This window comes from Trichechus manatus, unplaced genomic scaffold (assembly GCF_000243295.1).
Source record: "Trichechus manatus latirostris isolate Lorelei unplaced genomic scaffold, TriManLat1.0 scaffold00175, whole genome shotgun sequence".
NCBI lineage: Eukaryota > Metazoa > Chordata > Mammalia > Sirenia > Trichechidae > Trichechus > Trichechus manatus.
In genome coordinates, this window is record NW_004444111.1 from 314,156 (window position 1) to 331,563 (window position 17,408).

General features: G+C 39.6%; 1 protein-coding gene across 11 annotated transcripts in view; it reads right to left on the bottom strand.

The window, feature by feature from the left end:
* Window positions 1–833: 833 nt before the first annotated feature.
* Window positions 834–17,408, bottom strand: part of DTNA (dystrobrevin alpha) — a 446,516-nt gene continuing 429,941 nt past the window's right edge. For 6 of the 11 annotated variants that reach the window (XM_004386875.1, XM_004386870.1, XM_023741171.1 and 3 more), the window contains 4 exons: window positions 14,039–14,128; window positions 9,735–9,903; window positions 6,280–6,412; window positions 4,138–4,155 (listed from right to left, as the gene is read on the bottom strand). In XM_004386875.1, coding sequence (XP_004386932.1) covers window positions 4,138–4,155; window positions 6,280–6,412; window positions 9,735–9,903; window positions 14,039–14,128 — 410 coding nt within the window. Of the gene's footprint in view, window positions 1,184–4,106; window positions 4,156–6,279; window positions 6,413–9,734; window positions 9,904–14,038; window positions 14,129–17,408 lie in introns of those variants that run through there. The other 5 variants (XM_004386871.1, XM_004386876.2, XM_004386879.1 and 2 more) reach the window with 5 other exon arrangements.

Sequence of the window (17,408 nt, forward strand, 5' to 3'; positions counted from 1 at the left end):
AGAAGAGCTTGTCTCCTCTCATATGACCACAGAAGGCTGCATGCAGAACACCAGGTGGCCAGCTAAGGCAATAAACATTCAGAAATAAAAGGAGAGCGAACGTTTGCAAGCGCACTTTAAGCCTGTACATTTAAAGCTGAAGGCCTCCAAACAACCTTATAGGGGAATTCGGGAATGAGCAGTGCGATTAAAGACATGCCCCCTAAAGCTAAAACGAGAGGAAACAAGACCATGGAAGAGCATAGATCACTTTAGTCCATTTGGGGATCTTATGGCACCTGTGGTTTATAAACAGCTTTAGTAACGAGTATTTCAAAACATAGTTCACAGTTTTAAGAAGATCTGTGCTGATTTTAAAAACTAGATTCTATATAATTTGAATGTTGCCTTTTTTTTTTTGAATATGATATCTATTTGGAAAAAAAATATTTACACTAAATTCTATGGCTGATTTGTTAGAGTATCTTGAAAGAAAACAACCCCAAGTGGGAAAGATGCCCCAAAGAATGGATTCTCCTGGTGTGTTTGCTTCAAGTCACTGCTTGTAGAGACTTGGTGTCAGCTGCAGGCCATGCAGGCCAGGGGCCCTTGTTGGCTGCAGGACTCTGAGTCTATACACTCAGGAACAAATCCTTCAGGGCGAGTGACTCATTACAAGTGGTTGTTTTTTTCTAATTGCTGTGGAAAAAAATGTACCGTGTACAATAAACGGTTTTGCTAAAATCTCAAAAGAATTCAGAAATCAAACATCTAGCTATAAACAGTATTAATATTGTCATTGTAAACTGAACAGGTTCAATATCATGTGCAAAGGTTGACAATGTGTGTTAATACTGCCATCGTGTAGAACAGCAGCATGGGGTTCAACCTGTGTTCTTTACCAGGACCGAGCCAGGCTACAGAAGATGGAGCTGTTAAGTTAGCTTTAAATAAAAGTCTTTTTTTTTTTTTTCCTTCTCAAAACACACACCTATGAGCTACAAATCTCAGAACAAAACGTTGGCTGCACTACAGTCAGCAGAACACATCTTTAGGGGTGGGGGTTTGTCGGGAGCGGCTGCGTGTGGTGGTTCCTCTTTTCCATGAGGTGGGTGCCATGCTGCTGTCTTCTCCTCTGTGTGGGTGCAGCACTCTCCAGCATCACCAGCTCTCATGTTACTTTCATCATCTGACTATAGCTTGCCTGGGAATAAGGAATGTGTATTTTTTTTTAAAGAATAAAACTGTTCTCTAAATTAGGGTTAGGAAGATTGGGAATCCCCCCACCCTAGCCCTCCGACACACACAGACCATGCATGCACATACACTCTCTACTTCCTTCCTGTGATGGTCAGGAATGACTGTCTTAGGACCTTACAAAAGAAAGGCCAGGAAGTCCTTTGTATTGACTCTTGAAGGCATCTGGGTGGGTAAAGCAGCCCAACCAGGGGCATTTGTGCTGTCCTTTAGACAGGGAGATAAGACCACTGACCCAACATCACAGTGTCAAGCTGATTAAAAAAAAAAATCTGCTTTTGATTGTCCAATCTCCCTAAATCTGAAATTAGGATGTGGCTGGCCAAGGAGAATGGTGTACCATGTGGCCAGAGGATGGTTAAAGGACAAACCCAGGATCTGAGTGGCCCCAGATGGAGTCTTGGTGGACTCTACCGCTTAAGCACTAACCCTTACATATATTGTTTCTTCAAAAGTGGCTAGTTGAAAAACAATAAATCAAGTTTAACTCTACTCACTCTTTTTAATGTGCTGATAAGTGTGTATTTATTTTCAAATAGACCTCAAGCTCTTGTTGAGCAGAGGATGGGTCTTCTATTTCTCTGGTGTCCCACCTTCCGCTCCTTACCCATGTAGGGCTTTGCCTCGGTGGATGGCTAGTTGACTTCAAGTCAATGAAGTCATCCCCAGGACCCTGGGATAACTTCTGGTCTTGTAGCACAGTTAGAAAGTCCAAACAAAAAGATTTCAATCATAGAAATTGTTCTAAAATTTCAGCTATATTTCTTGGCTCCATTAAGAAAAATTATAGTAGGATAGAACTAGTGGCAAGGATGAAAAGCCACTAGCTTCTGCAGTGTTCTATAAGGTTTTCAATGAGTTTTGCCTAAGTGGCTGAGTTAGTGAGAGGCTGGTTCCTGTTAAGAGTCCTGTGGAATGTCAGCTAGCTAGGGTACAGGACGCAGTAAATGTCAGAGGGCACAACTTTAAAAATTTTCACTGCCAAATTTGCAACACAAAATAAAAATGGTCTAAGCGCTGTCAAAGTATGGAAAATTCTGGCTGTTAGGTATAATAATCAAATGTGACTTTTCATCTGGGTTCATGTCAGGGATGTTTTCTTGGTTTTTTAAAAAATATATTTTTCTTAGAATTAGCTACTGATGTTTAAATAATATACAGAATAAAAATGATCACATTGCTGGAGCTAAGAGAAAGAACATGCTATTAAAGGAAACAGCTTGCTCCTTTGGGACTAGGTCCGTTATAACTGGACCGAGTATTTTCAGAAACAGCTCCTGGGAATTGTTTCACTCTAATCATACTGAATCAGAGAGCATGTGGTGTAGCATTCTCAGACCCAGAGGAGGGAGAATAGAAGGTGGTCAACACAATCCCTCCTTTCACACCAAAAGAACCCTACAGCTCATAAAGTATGTTTCATAATACCAATTATGATTTTTTTCTTGCTTAATCTTAACCTGAGACAGGGGGTCAACAGTGTTTGAGCTAAAATGTATTTGTGGCTAATTGATATGTCATTTAGGAGATATACATCCCTTTTTCAATTTAACAACCAGAGTAGATATAGTTTACTGTCAACGTCACTGTGGGCTTAGGGGATTCCATGGCTGGGGAAGGACGTTTAACTAAAGTAGACACAAGTCCTTGGACCAGTGCAGCCAGATTACTGTGGGAGGTGTACATGCTTTGAACTATAATGGGGGACATCTAAATGGCCATTAGCTGGAGCCAGAGAAACCATGTAGACTTCTGTGACAACATAGTCCAAGGTGTATCAACTCATTGCAAATGAGCTGAGTCCTAGCCTTATTTATAAAAGTAGAGAGAACAAGCTAGTTCTGAGTCCTAGTGGATCCCATATACTTATACAATAACTACAGCAGCTCCCAGTTATTGAATGAAGGTAGGCATGAATGCAGTATGCTCGTAATAAATAGTAGCGTTTCGGTCACTACATGAAGCTCTTTAAAAACAGTATACCAGTGATTACAACTTCTCTGTGAGGTGGGTGCCATGATCTGTGTTGTACAGAGGAAACTGAGGCTCACAGAGGTTTAATAATTTGCCCAAGGTTATGCTGCTAGGAGGTGGAAGAACCCACATTTGAAACCAGGTCTACTGGAGTCCAGAGCCAATGCTTCAGACCACTACACTAAAGTTATCCTGCCAACCAACTGTCATGCTCTCTGCATTGAAAAAATTATTGAGAGGGCATTGATAGTCCTAGACCAGGTGTATTTAGGTAGATCCTTGCGGGGGGCGGATCACATGCCATATAAATGATTTTCAAAATTAATTGATATCCTGCTGAATTTTACAATGGATTCGACTCAACTATTCAAAAAACATAAAGCTGAAGAATGTTTCCTCTATGTTTTGATTCTTTTGTTTTCTTTAGTTACACAGTTTTACTTTGACTTCTGAAGGCACACACATTTGATCTTTGGGGCCCTAAGTGTAGCATGACTAAGGAAGATGACCCATCTCTAGTGGTGCTGAACAAGCTTGGAGTTTTTTCCTTCTCAAGTGGTAGAGAGGCTGCCAACTTGGATGCTGCTAAGGATTGGTGGTGTGGTTATGAAAATGTCAGTCATAGAGGATTTCTGGGGCACCTCTAGTGTTAGAGAAGTTTCTGTGCCCACCTTCCTAATGAATAAAACAAAAATATCAGCTCCTCAAGATGTCTGCTAAATCTTCACTGGCTTATAAAGAAATGCTCCCTAGACAGAGAAGATTCTTTGCTATCAGCAGGGAAGGAGGACATTTGACCACACAGAAACATCTCAGCGAGAGTGACTGCGAATTTACAAGTTGTCAGAATTCAGTGTACAGTGATCACCCTTCCTCCTAAATAAGAGGGTACTTACTTGAGAGGAGAGTGATAAAAGGATATTGCATTCAACCTTGCAAGCTGACCTGCGGGTGACAAAGGACACAAACAAGAAAGGTGACATGTCAAGTCTGTGATGCAGTCAAGCTGGTGAATTATTTGGCTGAAAGCCATGCACAAAGAGAGAGAAAGTCCAATGAATGAAGGCAGCATTCCGATCCATCAAACGACCTTATGCTTACGGGGCACTCAAGGCAACCACCTCGACGTTCTCCAGGGCATATGTCTTGAGTAGGGAGACACAGGCCCCTTATATTCTCCCAGCCCCTGCCGTGCCCTTGGACTTTGAAGTCACTGGGCATGGAAGGGAAAGGAGAGAGAGAAGGAGCTTAATATTGACCAGGTGATGGCGAAACTCCAAGTGGATCTTAAGTCATGCACAGAATTTCCCTTCATTTTACTCACAAAAGGTTAAATTCCTAATTAATTAAAATAAATAAATTCTAATATTTTATATGGAATGGTGAAAGTCTGCCTCCCTGGGGGGGGAAAAAAAAAAAAAAAAGAACTTCCACAATTTCAAAGGCTGCTGTCACCAAAATCCATAAACTGATATGAGCCCAATGATGGAGGCCTAACAGGTGCCTTTAACAGCATAAACCAGAACGTTGATGATTTAGCCACATCTCTCTCTCTCAGTGTAGCAAAGCCAAATGAGGCCATGTAGGAATGCCATCCCTCAGTGTTCCCAGAGACGCTCTGGCAGCTTCCTTCCAGGCCAATTCCCTTCTGTGGACGAGCCATGGAAGTTGCAAAGAGAGAGCACTCTCCATGGGTCTTGTGTCAGGAGACTTTGACAGTTTCTGTAGCATTGGAACATGGCTTTTCATATATAAAATCACTTGCCATTGAGTTGAAACTGACTCATGGAGATCCCATGTGTGTCAGAGTAGAACTGTGCTCCACAGGGTTTTCAAGGGTTGATTTTTCAGAAGTAGATCACCAGGCCTTTCTTCGGAGGTGACCCTGGGTGGACTCAAATTGCCACTCTTTTGGTTATCGGCTGAATGCATTAACCGTTTGCACCACCAGGGACTCCTTTTCATATATAGTCTCTCTTATTTACTTTGTATTTTTATGACTAGGCCAACATTTTTGTTGCTTCTAAACTATAACTCTTAAACTACAAACGTGAATGGAACACTCCAAAGAAGCAAACTTTTGTTTTCTATTGTTGGGGTGGGATGGTGGGTTTCAACTTCCATCTCTTCTACATTCTTCTTAGGAAAATATATCAAGGCTTACTTTATAAACATATGAGAGGTAGAAGGTAATTTGTTCTCCCGGCTTCTCTTTTCTTCACTAACAGAGAAAGAGGGTCACTGCCGACCTAAGAAAGTGGAGAAAGCCAGACAGCCCTGGGACAGAAAGCCTGACATGATGAAATAAACCATGGGGCCCGGAGAAGAGCAGGTCTGAGCAAGCAAACATCCCTGAACCCCCAGAGCCCCAACAAAACACCTGTGGATTAAAGGAAAAGGAAACATACAAGAAAGACAAACAAGGCAGTAGAACAATCTCCCTGGGGAATAACGGCATCACTTTTAGGATGAATGGACGATTATATTTGTTCTCAATTGCATGTACTATGGTCAGTGAATTCTCAGATGGGTTAATATACTCCGATATGTCTGAAAAATCTATCCATCCACACCATGCTAAACCTGAGGCCTATGGTTCCCCCACCTTTCTTCGTGAGGTTTGTCACTGTCATACTTGTTTACATGTGGCATGAGGCGGGCACGGAGGGAGAGAGAGGATGAATGCTTCAAGGGAGAGATCACTGCATCCACTTCCCTCACAAGGGAGGTGACATAATTATGCTTATTCAATTTCCTTCTGTCCTATTTTTTTTTAATCTATGAGGAAAAACATATCCTTCTTCATGATCCAGGAGGAGTCCGGACTGTGAATCACTATGTTTCTATTAATGCCACAAAGCCTCTTTTCACTTTCCAGATCAGAATTTATAAGAACACAAAGGTGAGTGACAGCTAGGGGAAGCATTTACAACTTTCACTGTCTAGAATACGTGGAATAAGGCGTATGGTCAGAATACTCCAGAAAGGGAGTATTGTGAGTAATGTAAAAGACCAGCTATTCAGAGGGCTGGGGTGTGAGTGGTGGTGTGTGGTCTGGTTCCCTGGTACCTGATAGGCTTCATCCTGCAGCTTCTGTTTCAGGTATTCCTCCATCTTGAGCTCGTTCTCCAGCTGCCGGACGGAGTCATTTTCATAGTTCTCGTCCTCGGGCTGCACATAGGGATCCCCATCTTCTGTAACACTAGGAATAAACCACAGATTGAAGTTTGGAGCAAATCTTACGGAAAAGTATGGGTGGAATTCCTGGGTTGACTGTAGTTTTGTGGGCACTTTTCCCCCTCATTAGTTGTTCAATTCACTTCCATGCCTGTAGGCTTCTTTTACCTACAAGAAGTGGTTAAAAAAAAAACTTTGGAAGTTAGGAGAAATATACAATCAAGGTATTCTCATATGCAATTTTTCTATGGCAGTCTGATGCTAATTGGAAATCTTTTTTTTTTTTTTTTTTTTACGGTTTACAGGGATTGGTTGGTCTTTTAAATGCTTTTCAAATTTAATAAAAAGCAGGCTTGTCTTTTGAGGGGATATAAAATTTTCCCAATGTGGGGGCTTTCTTTTATGTAACCAAAGAACACTTTGAATAAGTAGAATGAGCCTTGTAGTGAAATCATAATGAAGGACATTTGTTCATAACTTAATGCTCTTTATGTTACTACACAACACACATTTTATTTTTTATAGTAGAATCAAGTCTCAGAATATTAGCTAGTCTATACCAGAAAGGCTACTTCTCTAACCCATAGCTCTTGATCTTTAATATGTATACTATCTCTGAATCTAAATGATCCATTTAAATTGTCCAACTGTACTAGAAAATAAGAATGACCTCATTCATTAATGTGTAACACCATCTATTTATCCCAGTGTATGTAAAGCTCTTCATGGGACTGAACAAAGTTTCACCACCTAAATGATATCAGTAAAATATTCTTGGGGTAAAACACAGTACATGTTGGGACAGTATCGATATTTACAGATATTAAATATCCTCTGAAATGAAAAGACTGGTCAAATAGAAGTTTTTGGGCTGGAACTTAAATGTCATTGTTCATGTTTATTTATATCCATGTACACGCTCTTGTTATTTCTGGAAGTTTGGGACCAGCCTCAATGGGTCTGTGAGGCCTTTATGAATGTTTCTTCCTCATTTCCTGTGGCGTGTGTTTTGGTACTGCTGCTCATACACCAGGGCCAGCTGTGGGGCAGCTTAAGCCAAGTCTTGGATCTCAGGATTGGAACAAGGAGATTTTAGGTAACCGCCATGTAAATCCTTAATTATAAAAAGTCAAATAGATACGTATTTACCAGACAAAACAGATGACAATTAGTTCACCATTTTGAATAACAAATAACAAAGCCTAAATTATAGAGGAGAGGAAAAGAAAGCCAACTAAAATTAAAAGCAGCAGCACACAGCCATTTTAAGTTATATTATGACAATTTTGTTTTGATCTTACCCTGTGCCCCTTCATAGCTGGCTTTCAAACCAGGCCTATTTATAATTCCACATTATTACTGATCTTTTACTCAGTATATGGGTTGAGAGTCAAAACATCAGAAAGGCCTCTGGTTAGTTTCTCTTTTGGGTGTTTAAAACAGGCAGTTTATTTTTCTAGACTAGTCTGATGGACTTTTCACATCAACACTATCACCCTTCTGCAGTTTTTCAGTCTTCAACGATCCCTTTTTCCAGCCTTTGCCCACCGTTTCTCACACAGTCAGTCTCATTTTCCTAAGGGCCCATTCCTTCTTTTTACTCTTTTCCCTTTTCTCTCCCCAGCTGCGTCTGCAGGTCTGTCCTAGCTTTGCCTTTGTTCCTCAGCTTTGGTTTCCTCATCTGACGACTTTGAGCTGTCCCAAACCAAAAAAGCCAAACTCGTTGCCACTGAGTTGATTCTAACTCATAGTGAGTCTAGGACAGAGTAGAACTGCTCCATAGGGTTTCCAAGGAGTGGCTAGTGGATTTGAACTGCTGACTTTTTGGTTAGGAGCTGAGCTCTTAACCATTGTGCCACCAGGGTTCCTGAGCTGTCCTAGGGTCACAGAAAGTCTAGTGTGGACATCACTGACTCTGCTGGCTTCAGTCAAGGTACAGAATCCTAACAGGGTGAAAAGCTTTGCACAATAACTCTTTCAAGGGTCAGGTTTATAACATGTTGTATTTAATATTAATTATTCAGTGTTACCCAAATTGGATTACTTTATTTTGAGATTTATACATTTACTTATTTCAATTCTGTTGTTGTTAGTTGCTGTCGAGTCATTCTGACTCATGGTGACCCCACATATTACAGAGTAGAACTGCTTCATAGGGTGTTTTTTGGCAGTAATCATAACAGAAGCAGATCACCAGGCTTTCTTCTGCTGTACTGCTGGGTAGGTTCAAACCACCAACTTTTAGATTAGCAGTCAAATGCAAACCCTTTGCACCACAAGTTGTTGTTATTAGGTGCCGTTGAGTTGATTTTGACCCATAGTGACCCCATGTGACAGAGTAGAACTGTCCAATAAGTTTCCAAGACTATAAATCTTTACGGAAGCAGACTGCCACGCCTTTCTGCCATGGAGTGGCTGGTGGATTTAAACTGCTGACCTCTTGGTTAGGAGCCAAGCATTTAACCACTGCACCACCAGGGCTCCTTTTGCACCACCTAGGGACCTTTATTTCAAATTCTAAGTGCTCATATTGTGTTGTTTACACCCGTTCTGAAAAGAGGTCTCTCCAGCATAATGGGGTTCTCTAAGTACAGACAAGTGTGTATTGTATTATCAGCGGGATGGTAAATTCAGAGGGTAGGATGACTTATCTCCTGAACTAGTCTGTGAGTTCCTCGAAGGCAAAACAAAAACCAAACCTGTTGCTGTCAAGTCGATTCCGACTCATAGCGAACTTGTAGGACAGAGTAGAGCTGACCATAGGGTTTCCAAGGCCGTAATCTTTACCAAAGTAAGCAGACTGCCACATCTTCCTCCCTGCAGAGGGGCTGGTGGGTTGGTTAGCAGTCGAGTGCTTAACCACTGTGTCACCAGGGCTCATTCCTTGAAGGCAGGAAGCAATTGTTATATTGTTTTGTGTATATCTAGCACGGTGCCTTGGGCGAACCAGGTTCCCGAAAGCCAGTGTTTGGTTTAAGTTATTGATACCCATTGCCATCAAGTCGATTTCAACTGATAGCGACCCTACAGGACACAGCAGAACTGCCGCATATGGTTTCCAAGGAGCGGTTGGTGGATTCAAACTGCCAACCTTTTGGTTAGCAGCTAAGCTCTTAAGCACTGCGCAATCAGGGCTCCTAAGTTATTGACACTCCTTGGAAATTGTAAGAAGGAAAAGCAGAAATGTTAAATTTAAAGGCTGTATGCTTCTACTTCTTCTGGCAGACAGGGAAACGGCATCATCCCATTCTAGAACATAGGACTAAGCAACCGTGTTTTAGTTTTCTTATTGCTCCCAACAGATCTTTGTGTTACTAAGAAAACAGCTCCAAGCAAAGGATACTCACATGTCACTGCGAATGGTACTTGTGGTGGCTCCACCGTGAACGTACCCAGGTTTTCGGGCGTGGATTTGTGCGAGAAAAGCCTTTTCAGAGGTTGGTGATGGAACCAGATCCTCAAACTGAGTCCTTGCAAATTCAGAATCCACATTACTCTCTGTTTCACTCCCCACCTCTATCAAGTAGAATTGAAGAAATAAAGAATGGCTTGTTAGAATTTTATGACCTGCAAATAAAGGGCTAGGCATATTATAACATAACCTATGCCATATATATTTACCAGTTATAGTACATAAGTCAAATAAATGTTTATTTTTTCTAAATGAGAATTGACACTGATATGAATTACTATATCACTTGGTATACAGCACTTTCTTTTACACCTTAGAAATGTTATGAGAAATTTTTGTCTCTTAATAACTGATTTAACTTATTAAAACTTCCATTTTTTCCCTTCTAGAAAAGTCTTCATTAAAGTCGTTGTTACTTTTGCTTAATTATTACTCTAAGTTAGGAAATACTGAACATGCTACTTAATATTTTAAAGAATCATAAGAGAATAAAGCAATAGTACTTGAGATTTCTATAAAAAGAATAACTTTTTATCATCGTTTGCTAGGGCAGTGGGTATATACCATTATTCATTATTCATAATGTATTAACTACTGTCATTTTATCCTATTTGGTAATTCTTAATTTAAAGTAACAGCAACAATTTTGAATTAATTTAATTCTAATTATAGAGGCTTTAAGAAATTTAAATCTAGGGTTTTTTTTTTTTGTGTGTGTGTGTGTGTATATTCAGATTTTATTTCTTATAGCTGTTGTAATCTCACTATATGACCATAGTCTTGCTAGACAAATATTTTGTGATGTCTGTTTTAAGGAATATCAGAGATTTATTAATTGGTAACATATTTATTTGCATATTTATGCTATAAAGATGTTTAAAACTCTGTATGGTGTGAGTAGGAGAAATAATTTTCTTCAATTTTACCCTATTCATTTTCTTGGAAGATCTTTCTTTGGAGATATTTGCAAAGATAAATTTCAGTTTTGTCTCATTCAAAGGACTATACATTCCAAATTAACAGAGACTAAATTAGCAAGTAAAACATTTGACTCTGGAAAATAACTTCAGCATCATGTCACTTTGGATCATGATGCCAATCAGAGATGGCTTTTTCCTGATCCTCATTTATTTATTTCAACAAGAGGAAATGCTGCTTCCAACAGCCTTATAATTGAAACAAGTATATTAACAGAGAGGAAGATGTACTTCTGGAGTAGTAGTTATTCTTCTTTTTGCCCTTTCAATGGTAATACGTATTGGAGAAGGCAAAGAAGAATAGGTATTGTGGCAGTTCCACTGACATTTAATGAAGAAATGTAGATTTAAAAATCTACACTCCTAATCTTAAACTTAAAAACAAAACAAAACAAAAAACCAGGAAATAAGAGTGGTTGAGCAAGAGATTCAGGCCTAGAAACAAGATACCTAGAAAAAGAGATATGAATAGAAAAAAATAGCCAAAGCAATTGCTTGTTCATTACAAATTTTGTCCTTTTTATGACTTGAGAAGAACAAATACAAATTTAGTAAAGAGGAAATATAAACAAAAGAGAAAGGATGGAAAGAGGCAAATGTACTGTAATTAGGAAGTAAATGATCTTAAATCACAAGGTGAATGAGAAAATTCAGAGGGCTATTTATATAGCACAGAGATCAAAGAACAGTTAATAATGTCCCCTTATTTTTAGCGGAAACTGCCTTCATGTATTGTAAGTGTTGGCTTTCCCTGGGAGCTGGCTTGCTGTGGGGCTGTTTGTGGCTACATGTCTGGCTAAAATCCTGACTCTGGCATTGCCCAGGGCTTCCTCTCAGGTATAACACCAACCTTACTCTTTCCACATGGTTATTGTTCACGAGGAAAAGGAGAAAATGTACAGGAAAATGCTTTACACATCCAGAGCATTATGCAATGCTGGATATTTCCAAAACTGTAAGGAGAAGATGTAGAAAAACTATGCAACTGTCACTACTTTAACATCTCTGGCAAATGAGAATCACAAAATTAGATCTTCTGTTTCAATGGAAACGTTTTTATTTAGTAGGTATTCAACAGTTTGGGGGAGGACCTGGCACTTACAGCAATCAGGCCTTGTGCGACATGCTTCACATACGCCATCCCGTTTCATCCTCACTTAACCCTAGAGGCCTGGGATTACTATTGCTGCTGTCACTGTATGGATGGAGGAAATGCAGCTCAAGGTATCAAAACTCGTCAATGCCAAGCTAGGAACTGAACCAAATGTTTCTGATTCCAAAGCACATAAACTCACACACATAAACATACACACGCCCACATGTACACACACATACTTACTAGTTACAGAATGCTTGCTTTGTGTGTCAGCCCAACTCAGGCTTGTGTTACTGTCTCATTTTAGAGAGAAACGATCTGGGGCTCAAAAACCCATTGCTGTTGAGTCAATTCCAACTCATACTGACCCTATAGGACAGAGTAGAACTGCTGCATAGGGCTTCTAAGGCTGTAAATCTTTATGGGAGCAGACTGCCACATCTTTCTCCCACAGAGCAGCGGGTGGGTTTGAACTGCCGACCTTTCGGCTAGCAGCTGATTACTTAACCACTGCGCCACCAGGGCTCCTATCTGGGGCTCAGAGAGGTTAATACCCTGTACAAGGCCACACAGCTAATACACGGAAGGCAACAAATTCAGATCATTCTGGTTCCAAGGCCCTGTCTCTGTCCCTGCCTTCCACCTGTCTTCCAGGGCTCTGTGGAGTACGGTGGAGAGACAGCAGAAGCCTACAGGGACATGGGAGCCAGGAGAGAATTTAACCTTGGAGGTAATATTTGAACTAACAACTGAAAAATACAAGAATCAAGTACCCTTTCGACTATACTGTGTCTTCTGACTGTGACGTACTGAGAATGCTCATCAACAAGAGAGCCATCATTTCCACTAACTGTGTTTAGTTAAAATCATACCCTCAGAAACTAGTCCACAAATACTTTTTCAAATCAATGTAAAACAATGAAGTACAATTAAAATCTTGGCTCATGACATCTGGGTAAGTATCCTAAGGGAGTAATCAGAAAATCCAGCAAAAATGTGTGCCCAAATAAGTTTATCACAGAGGACTGTAATCATGAAAATCTAGAAACAATGTGATTATACTTCAGATAGGGCAATGGCAATATAACCCTGTTGTGCTCACGGGTACCTCTAGGGACCAAGTACTTTTTCTGCCTCTGAAGTTTTATTGGGAAGGTGCCGTACCACTGATAGTACATACTGCTGTAAGGCAGGGGCCTTTATGACACTTTGAAACCAAAGAAGTGAGCGTGTGCTGCAAATTATGGTTTTTACAAGGTATTGTATGAGGTGCCTGAATTTTTTGTAGGAAAAATAGAAATTTTGAACATTTTAATTTGTTACACATATGTATCAATAGATCCTGGTGGGGGCTCTGAGGTATAATTAGTGGTACTTCATATGTACCACTACACACTTGGGGTATGCTTGTGAGAGGGGGCAAGAAAAAAAACCCACATACCTACCAAAAATTCAGACACACTCAATGATTCATCACACTTCCACTAATGAAAACTCATGGTAGCAACAAAAAAATCCAAAGCAGAAAATAATTGGAGCACGAAAGGGATAAGATCTGTCACCACCAGCACCAGTTGCCACTGAATCGACTCTGACTCATGGCGACCCCTCTGTGTGTCAGAGTAGAACTGCACTCCATAGGGTTTTCAATGGCTGATTTTTTGGAATCAGATCTCCAGGCCTTTCCTCAGAGGTGCCTCTGGGTGGACTCGAACCACCAACCTTTCAGCATGGGAAAATCATATGCTTAAATAAAATGCAAGATGCAAAAGTACACACACACACACACACACACACACTCCTGGATTTCAGTGCTGTTTTATATCTACATAGTAATTTATACATAGATTTTTAGATATATGAGGAAGTAAACACATGAAAAACTTCACAGAGATTATCTTTGGATCCTAGAATTACAGACTGATTTTAATATTTTTCTTTATTACTTTCTGCATTTTCCTAACTTTCTGCATTGAGCACATATTAATAGTCTTCTAATCAGCAAAACATAAACATCACTAAAAAATCTGAATACACCAACAAAATGTCACAGAGACCTTTAATAAGTCTTTTTACATATGACAACAAGCAGATTTCCAATAGAGGCCCCCACATTCATGGCTCCCTCTGTGATGAGCAGACAGCCGAGGGGGGCCAAGAACTCACCGGAATTTAGCTCTTTCACAAGGGAAGACATGGTGTTAGTTATGGAGTCTGCTGCCACCAGCAAATCGTTCCTTAAATTTCTTCTTGAACCTTATGAAGAAATAATAATAATAAAAATCAAAGATTTTCCTTCTTTCTAAATTATTATATTGCTTGTTAACATTTCCATTGACATCTTAAAACAAGAAAACGTTTAAGACTTCTCAGAAGTGCTTTTATTCCTTTCCTAAACAAAACACACCATTCTTAGGACAGTGACCCTTCTGTCAGATGAGACGGCTAATGATAGGTGGACAATTAAAACAATTATTGTGGTACAGTATTTATAACAAAAAACCTGCCATTTTAATCATTTTAAAGTTATATTTCAGTGAAATCAACTATATTCACCATGTTGCACAACCGACACCACTATCCATTTCCAAATATTTTCAATACTCTAAACAGAAACTCAGTTCTCCTTAAGCAATAACTGCCTATTCTTCCCTCTCCCCAGCCCTTGGTAACCACTAATAAACTTTTGTCTCTATCCATTTGCCTGTTCTAGATATTTTTCATGTAAGTGAGATCATACAATATTTGTCCTTTTGTGTCTGACTTATTTCACTCAGCATAATGTTTTCAAGATTCAGCTACGTCATAGCATGTATCACAACTTCATTTATCTTTATGACTAAATAATACTCAATTGTATAGACATACCACATTTTGTTTATCCATCCATCTGTTGATGGACACTTGGGTTGTTTCCATCTTTTGGCCATTGTGATTAATGCTACAATGAACATTGGTGTACAGGGACAATTTTGAGCATTAGAAGGGAGGCAAGATTAAGAAGATGGTGTCACCCAGGGCAAACTGGGATGGTCCTGGGTAAGACATTACGTATGATCACCACACTTAGGAAAAACTCACACAGATAAGATGTCTGGTTTTGCCAGAAGAGCTGTGTCTTCCCAGCTGCTGTTATCTTTCCAGCCACTCCTTAGTGGCAGGGCACATTGGATTCTGATCTTCATAACCACAGGCTCTTCTCCTATCAGGGCTCCCAGTGCTTACCCTACCATTATAGGTATCTCTTAGATATGGGAAACCGAGTCACTGGGTGGTATAAATGGTTAAGTGCTTGGCTACTAACCAAAAAGTTGGAAGTTTGAATCTACCCAGAGGCACCTTGAAAGGAAGGCCTGGTGATCTACTTCTGAAAAATCAGCCATTGAAAACCCTATGGAACAGTTCTACTCTGACGCACATGGGTTGCCAGGAATTGGAATTAACTTGGTGGCAACTGGTTTGGTTTGGTTTTAGGAATGGGAAACCTGTGTACCAAATAACCGAGAGTATGGGAAAGGCTCAAAGATTCTTGCTCCTGCTGCCAAGACATGACATATATATATGTCTTGGAGCCCAGGTGGCACAGTAGTTAAGAGCTCAGCTGCTAACCAAAAGGTCGACAGTTCAAATCCACCAGCCACTCCTTGGAAACCCTATGGGGCAGTTCTACTCTGTCCTATAGGGTTGCTATGAGTCAGAATTGACTTGACAGCAACGGGTTTGTTTTTTTTTGGTTTGATACCCGGAATTGAAACTTAGAATGTTTCTTTATAGCAGATAGGGATTATTACTATGTTTTAGGTACACTACGGGTTAAATGGGTTATTTGTGGGCTGGCGTGGGAGTGGGGCAAGGTGTAGATGGTGCACAGGGCTAATCACCACAATAACTTTGAAAAAAAAGGCTCAAGATTCCAAATAACTGATGTACAAATGAATTTATGTAGTACAAACTTTTTGTGCCTATAAACTATTCTATTCTGTCATTTCTCAGAAAGTAATAATAAATAAAATAATAATATAATTAAATTAAAAAATTAAAAGAAGGGAAAACATTAATTATAATAGGAGTTCAAATGATTTAAAATATTGCAAATTTATTTAAGATATGATTTAGGGAAAGGACTTTTTTCTCTCTCTAAAAATTAAAAAAAACTTATTTTGTAAATTCCATTAAAAACTCTTGAATTATATTCAGCGTTGAGAAGAAAAAGCCCTATCATGAATCCTCCCCTTTCCCTCATAACAGACTGAAGGGTCTATCATTCTCTCCCTTTAAAATGTGTTAATACTCCCTTCCCCCCATACACAATGGATGAGAAGGTCTATTTCATCACAATCTTGCTATCCCTATACATTATCAATATTCATTTAAAAAAATTTTTAATCTGCTAGGCAAAAAGTGACATTTGTTAAAATTTGTATTTCTACAATTATTCATGAGATTGAGTATCTGGTCATATCTTTACTGTCAATTTATATTTCTTCTTCTGTCTGTTCCTATCTTTCACCTAGTTTTGTTTGGGGGATATCTTTTTCTTATTGATCTCTGCTGGAAATGGTTTTCTCAAGTCTGCTTTTCATCTTTTGACTTTGTTTATGATCCTTTTTGCCTTAAAACTAATCATCACATACGTCTGTCTTTTCCTTAGATTTATATCTGAAGGCCAGGAAAGATATTCATGATATATTACTAATTCACAGAAAATACAAATTACAGATCAAAATGCAATTCCTTATCTTATTTGTATGAAAATACAGAATATGTGTCTATAAACATACACTTGTACATGTAAGTAAAAAATCGGTAAGGACTAAACTGTCAATAGTGTTTACTTCTAGGAATGAGATTGGACGAGTGAGGGTCTGTAGGAGGCTTTTTTTTTTTCTTAATAAATTTAAAAAGTAATGGCAAGAAAAGGTTCTAAAAAGTATTAACATTTCCAAAGTAATAAAGTCACTGCATTGGGGTACCCCAAACCGGAAAAAACCCAACCCGTTGCCATCGAGTTGATTCCGACTCATAGTGACCCTATACGACAGAGGAGAACTGCCCCATAGGGCTTCCAAGGAGCGCCTGGTGGATTTGAACTGCTGACCTTTTGGTTAGTAGACATAGCTCTTAACCACTACGCCACCAGGGTTCCCTGGGGCATCCCAGCAGTGTGAAAATGGAAGAGGCAGTCAGTGGGAGAACGCAGTTTGTCATCTGCCATCTGTCTTTACGCTCCTCCCCTAACCATGGAGGTCAACCTTGTAGCCCCGAAATACAGAGGCAAGGATTCAACTCTTCAGGGCATCAGAACACGGAAGCTGTAAAATGACTAAAAGTCCTTCTATCTCACCTCATGACTAAAGATCTGAGAATGTTCAGTCTCAGTCTGGAGTTTAATATAAAGAGAAGACAGTAGAAAATAAGAAAATAGTTCAGAATTTTAAAACAGATTACATTTATAAAGTTTCCTGGGAGACTAGTGGAAGGATTTCCAGTCCTTAGCAAAAGCTCAGAGTCCTGGTGGCGCAGTGGTTAAGAGCTC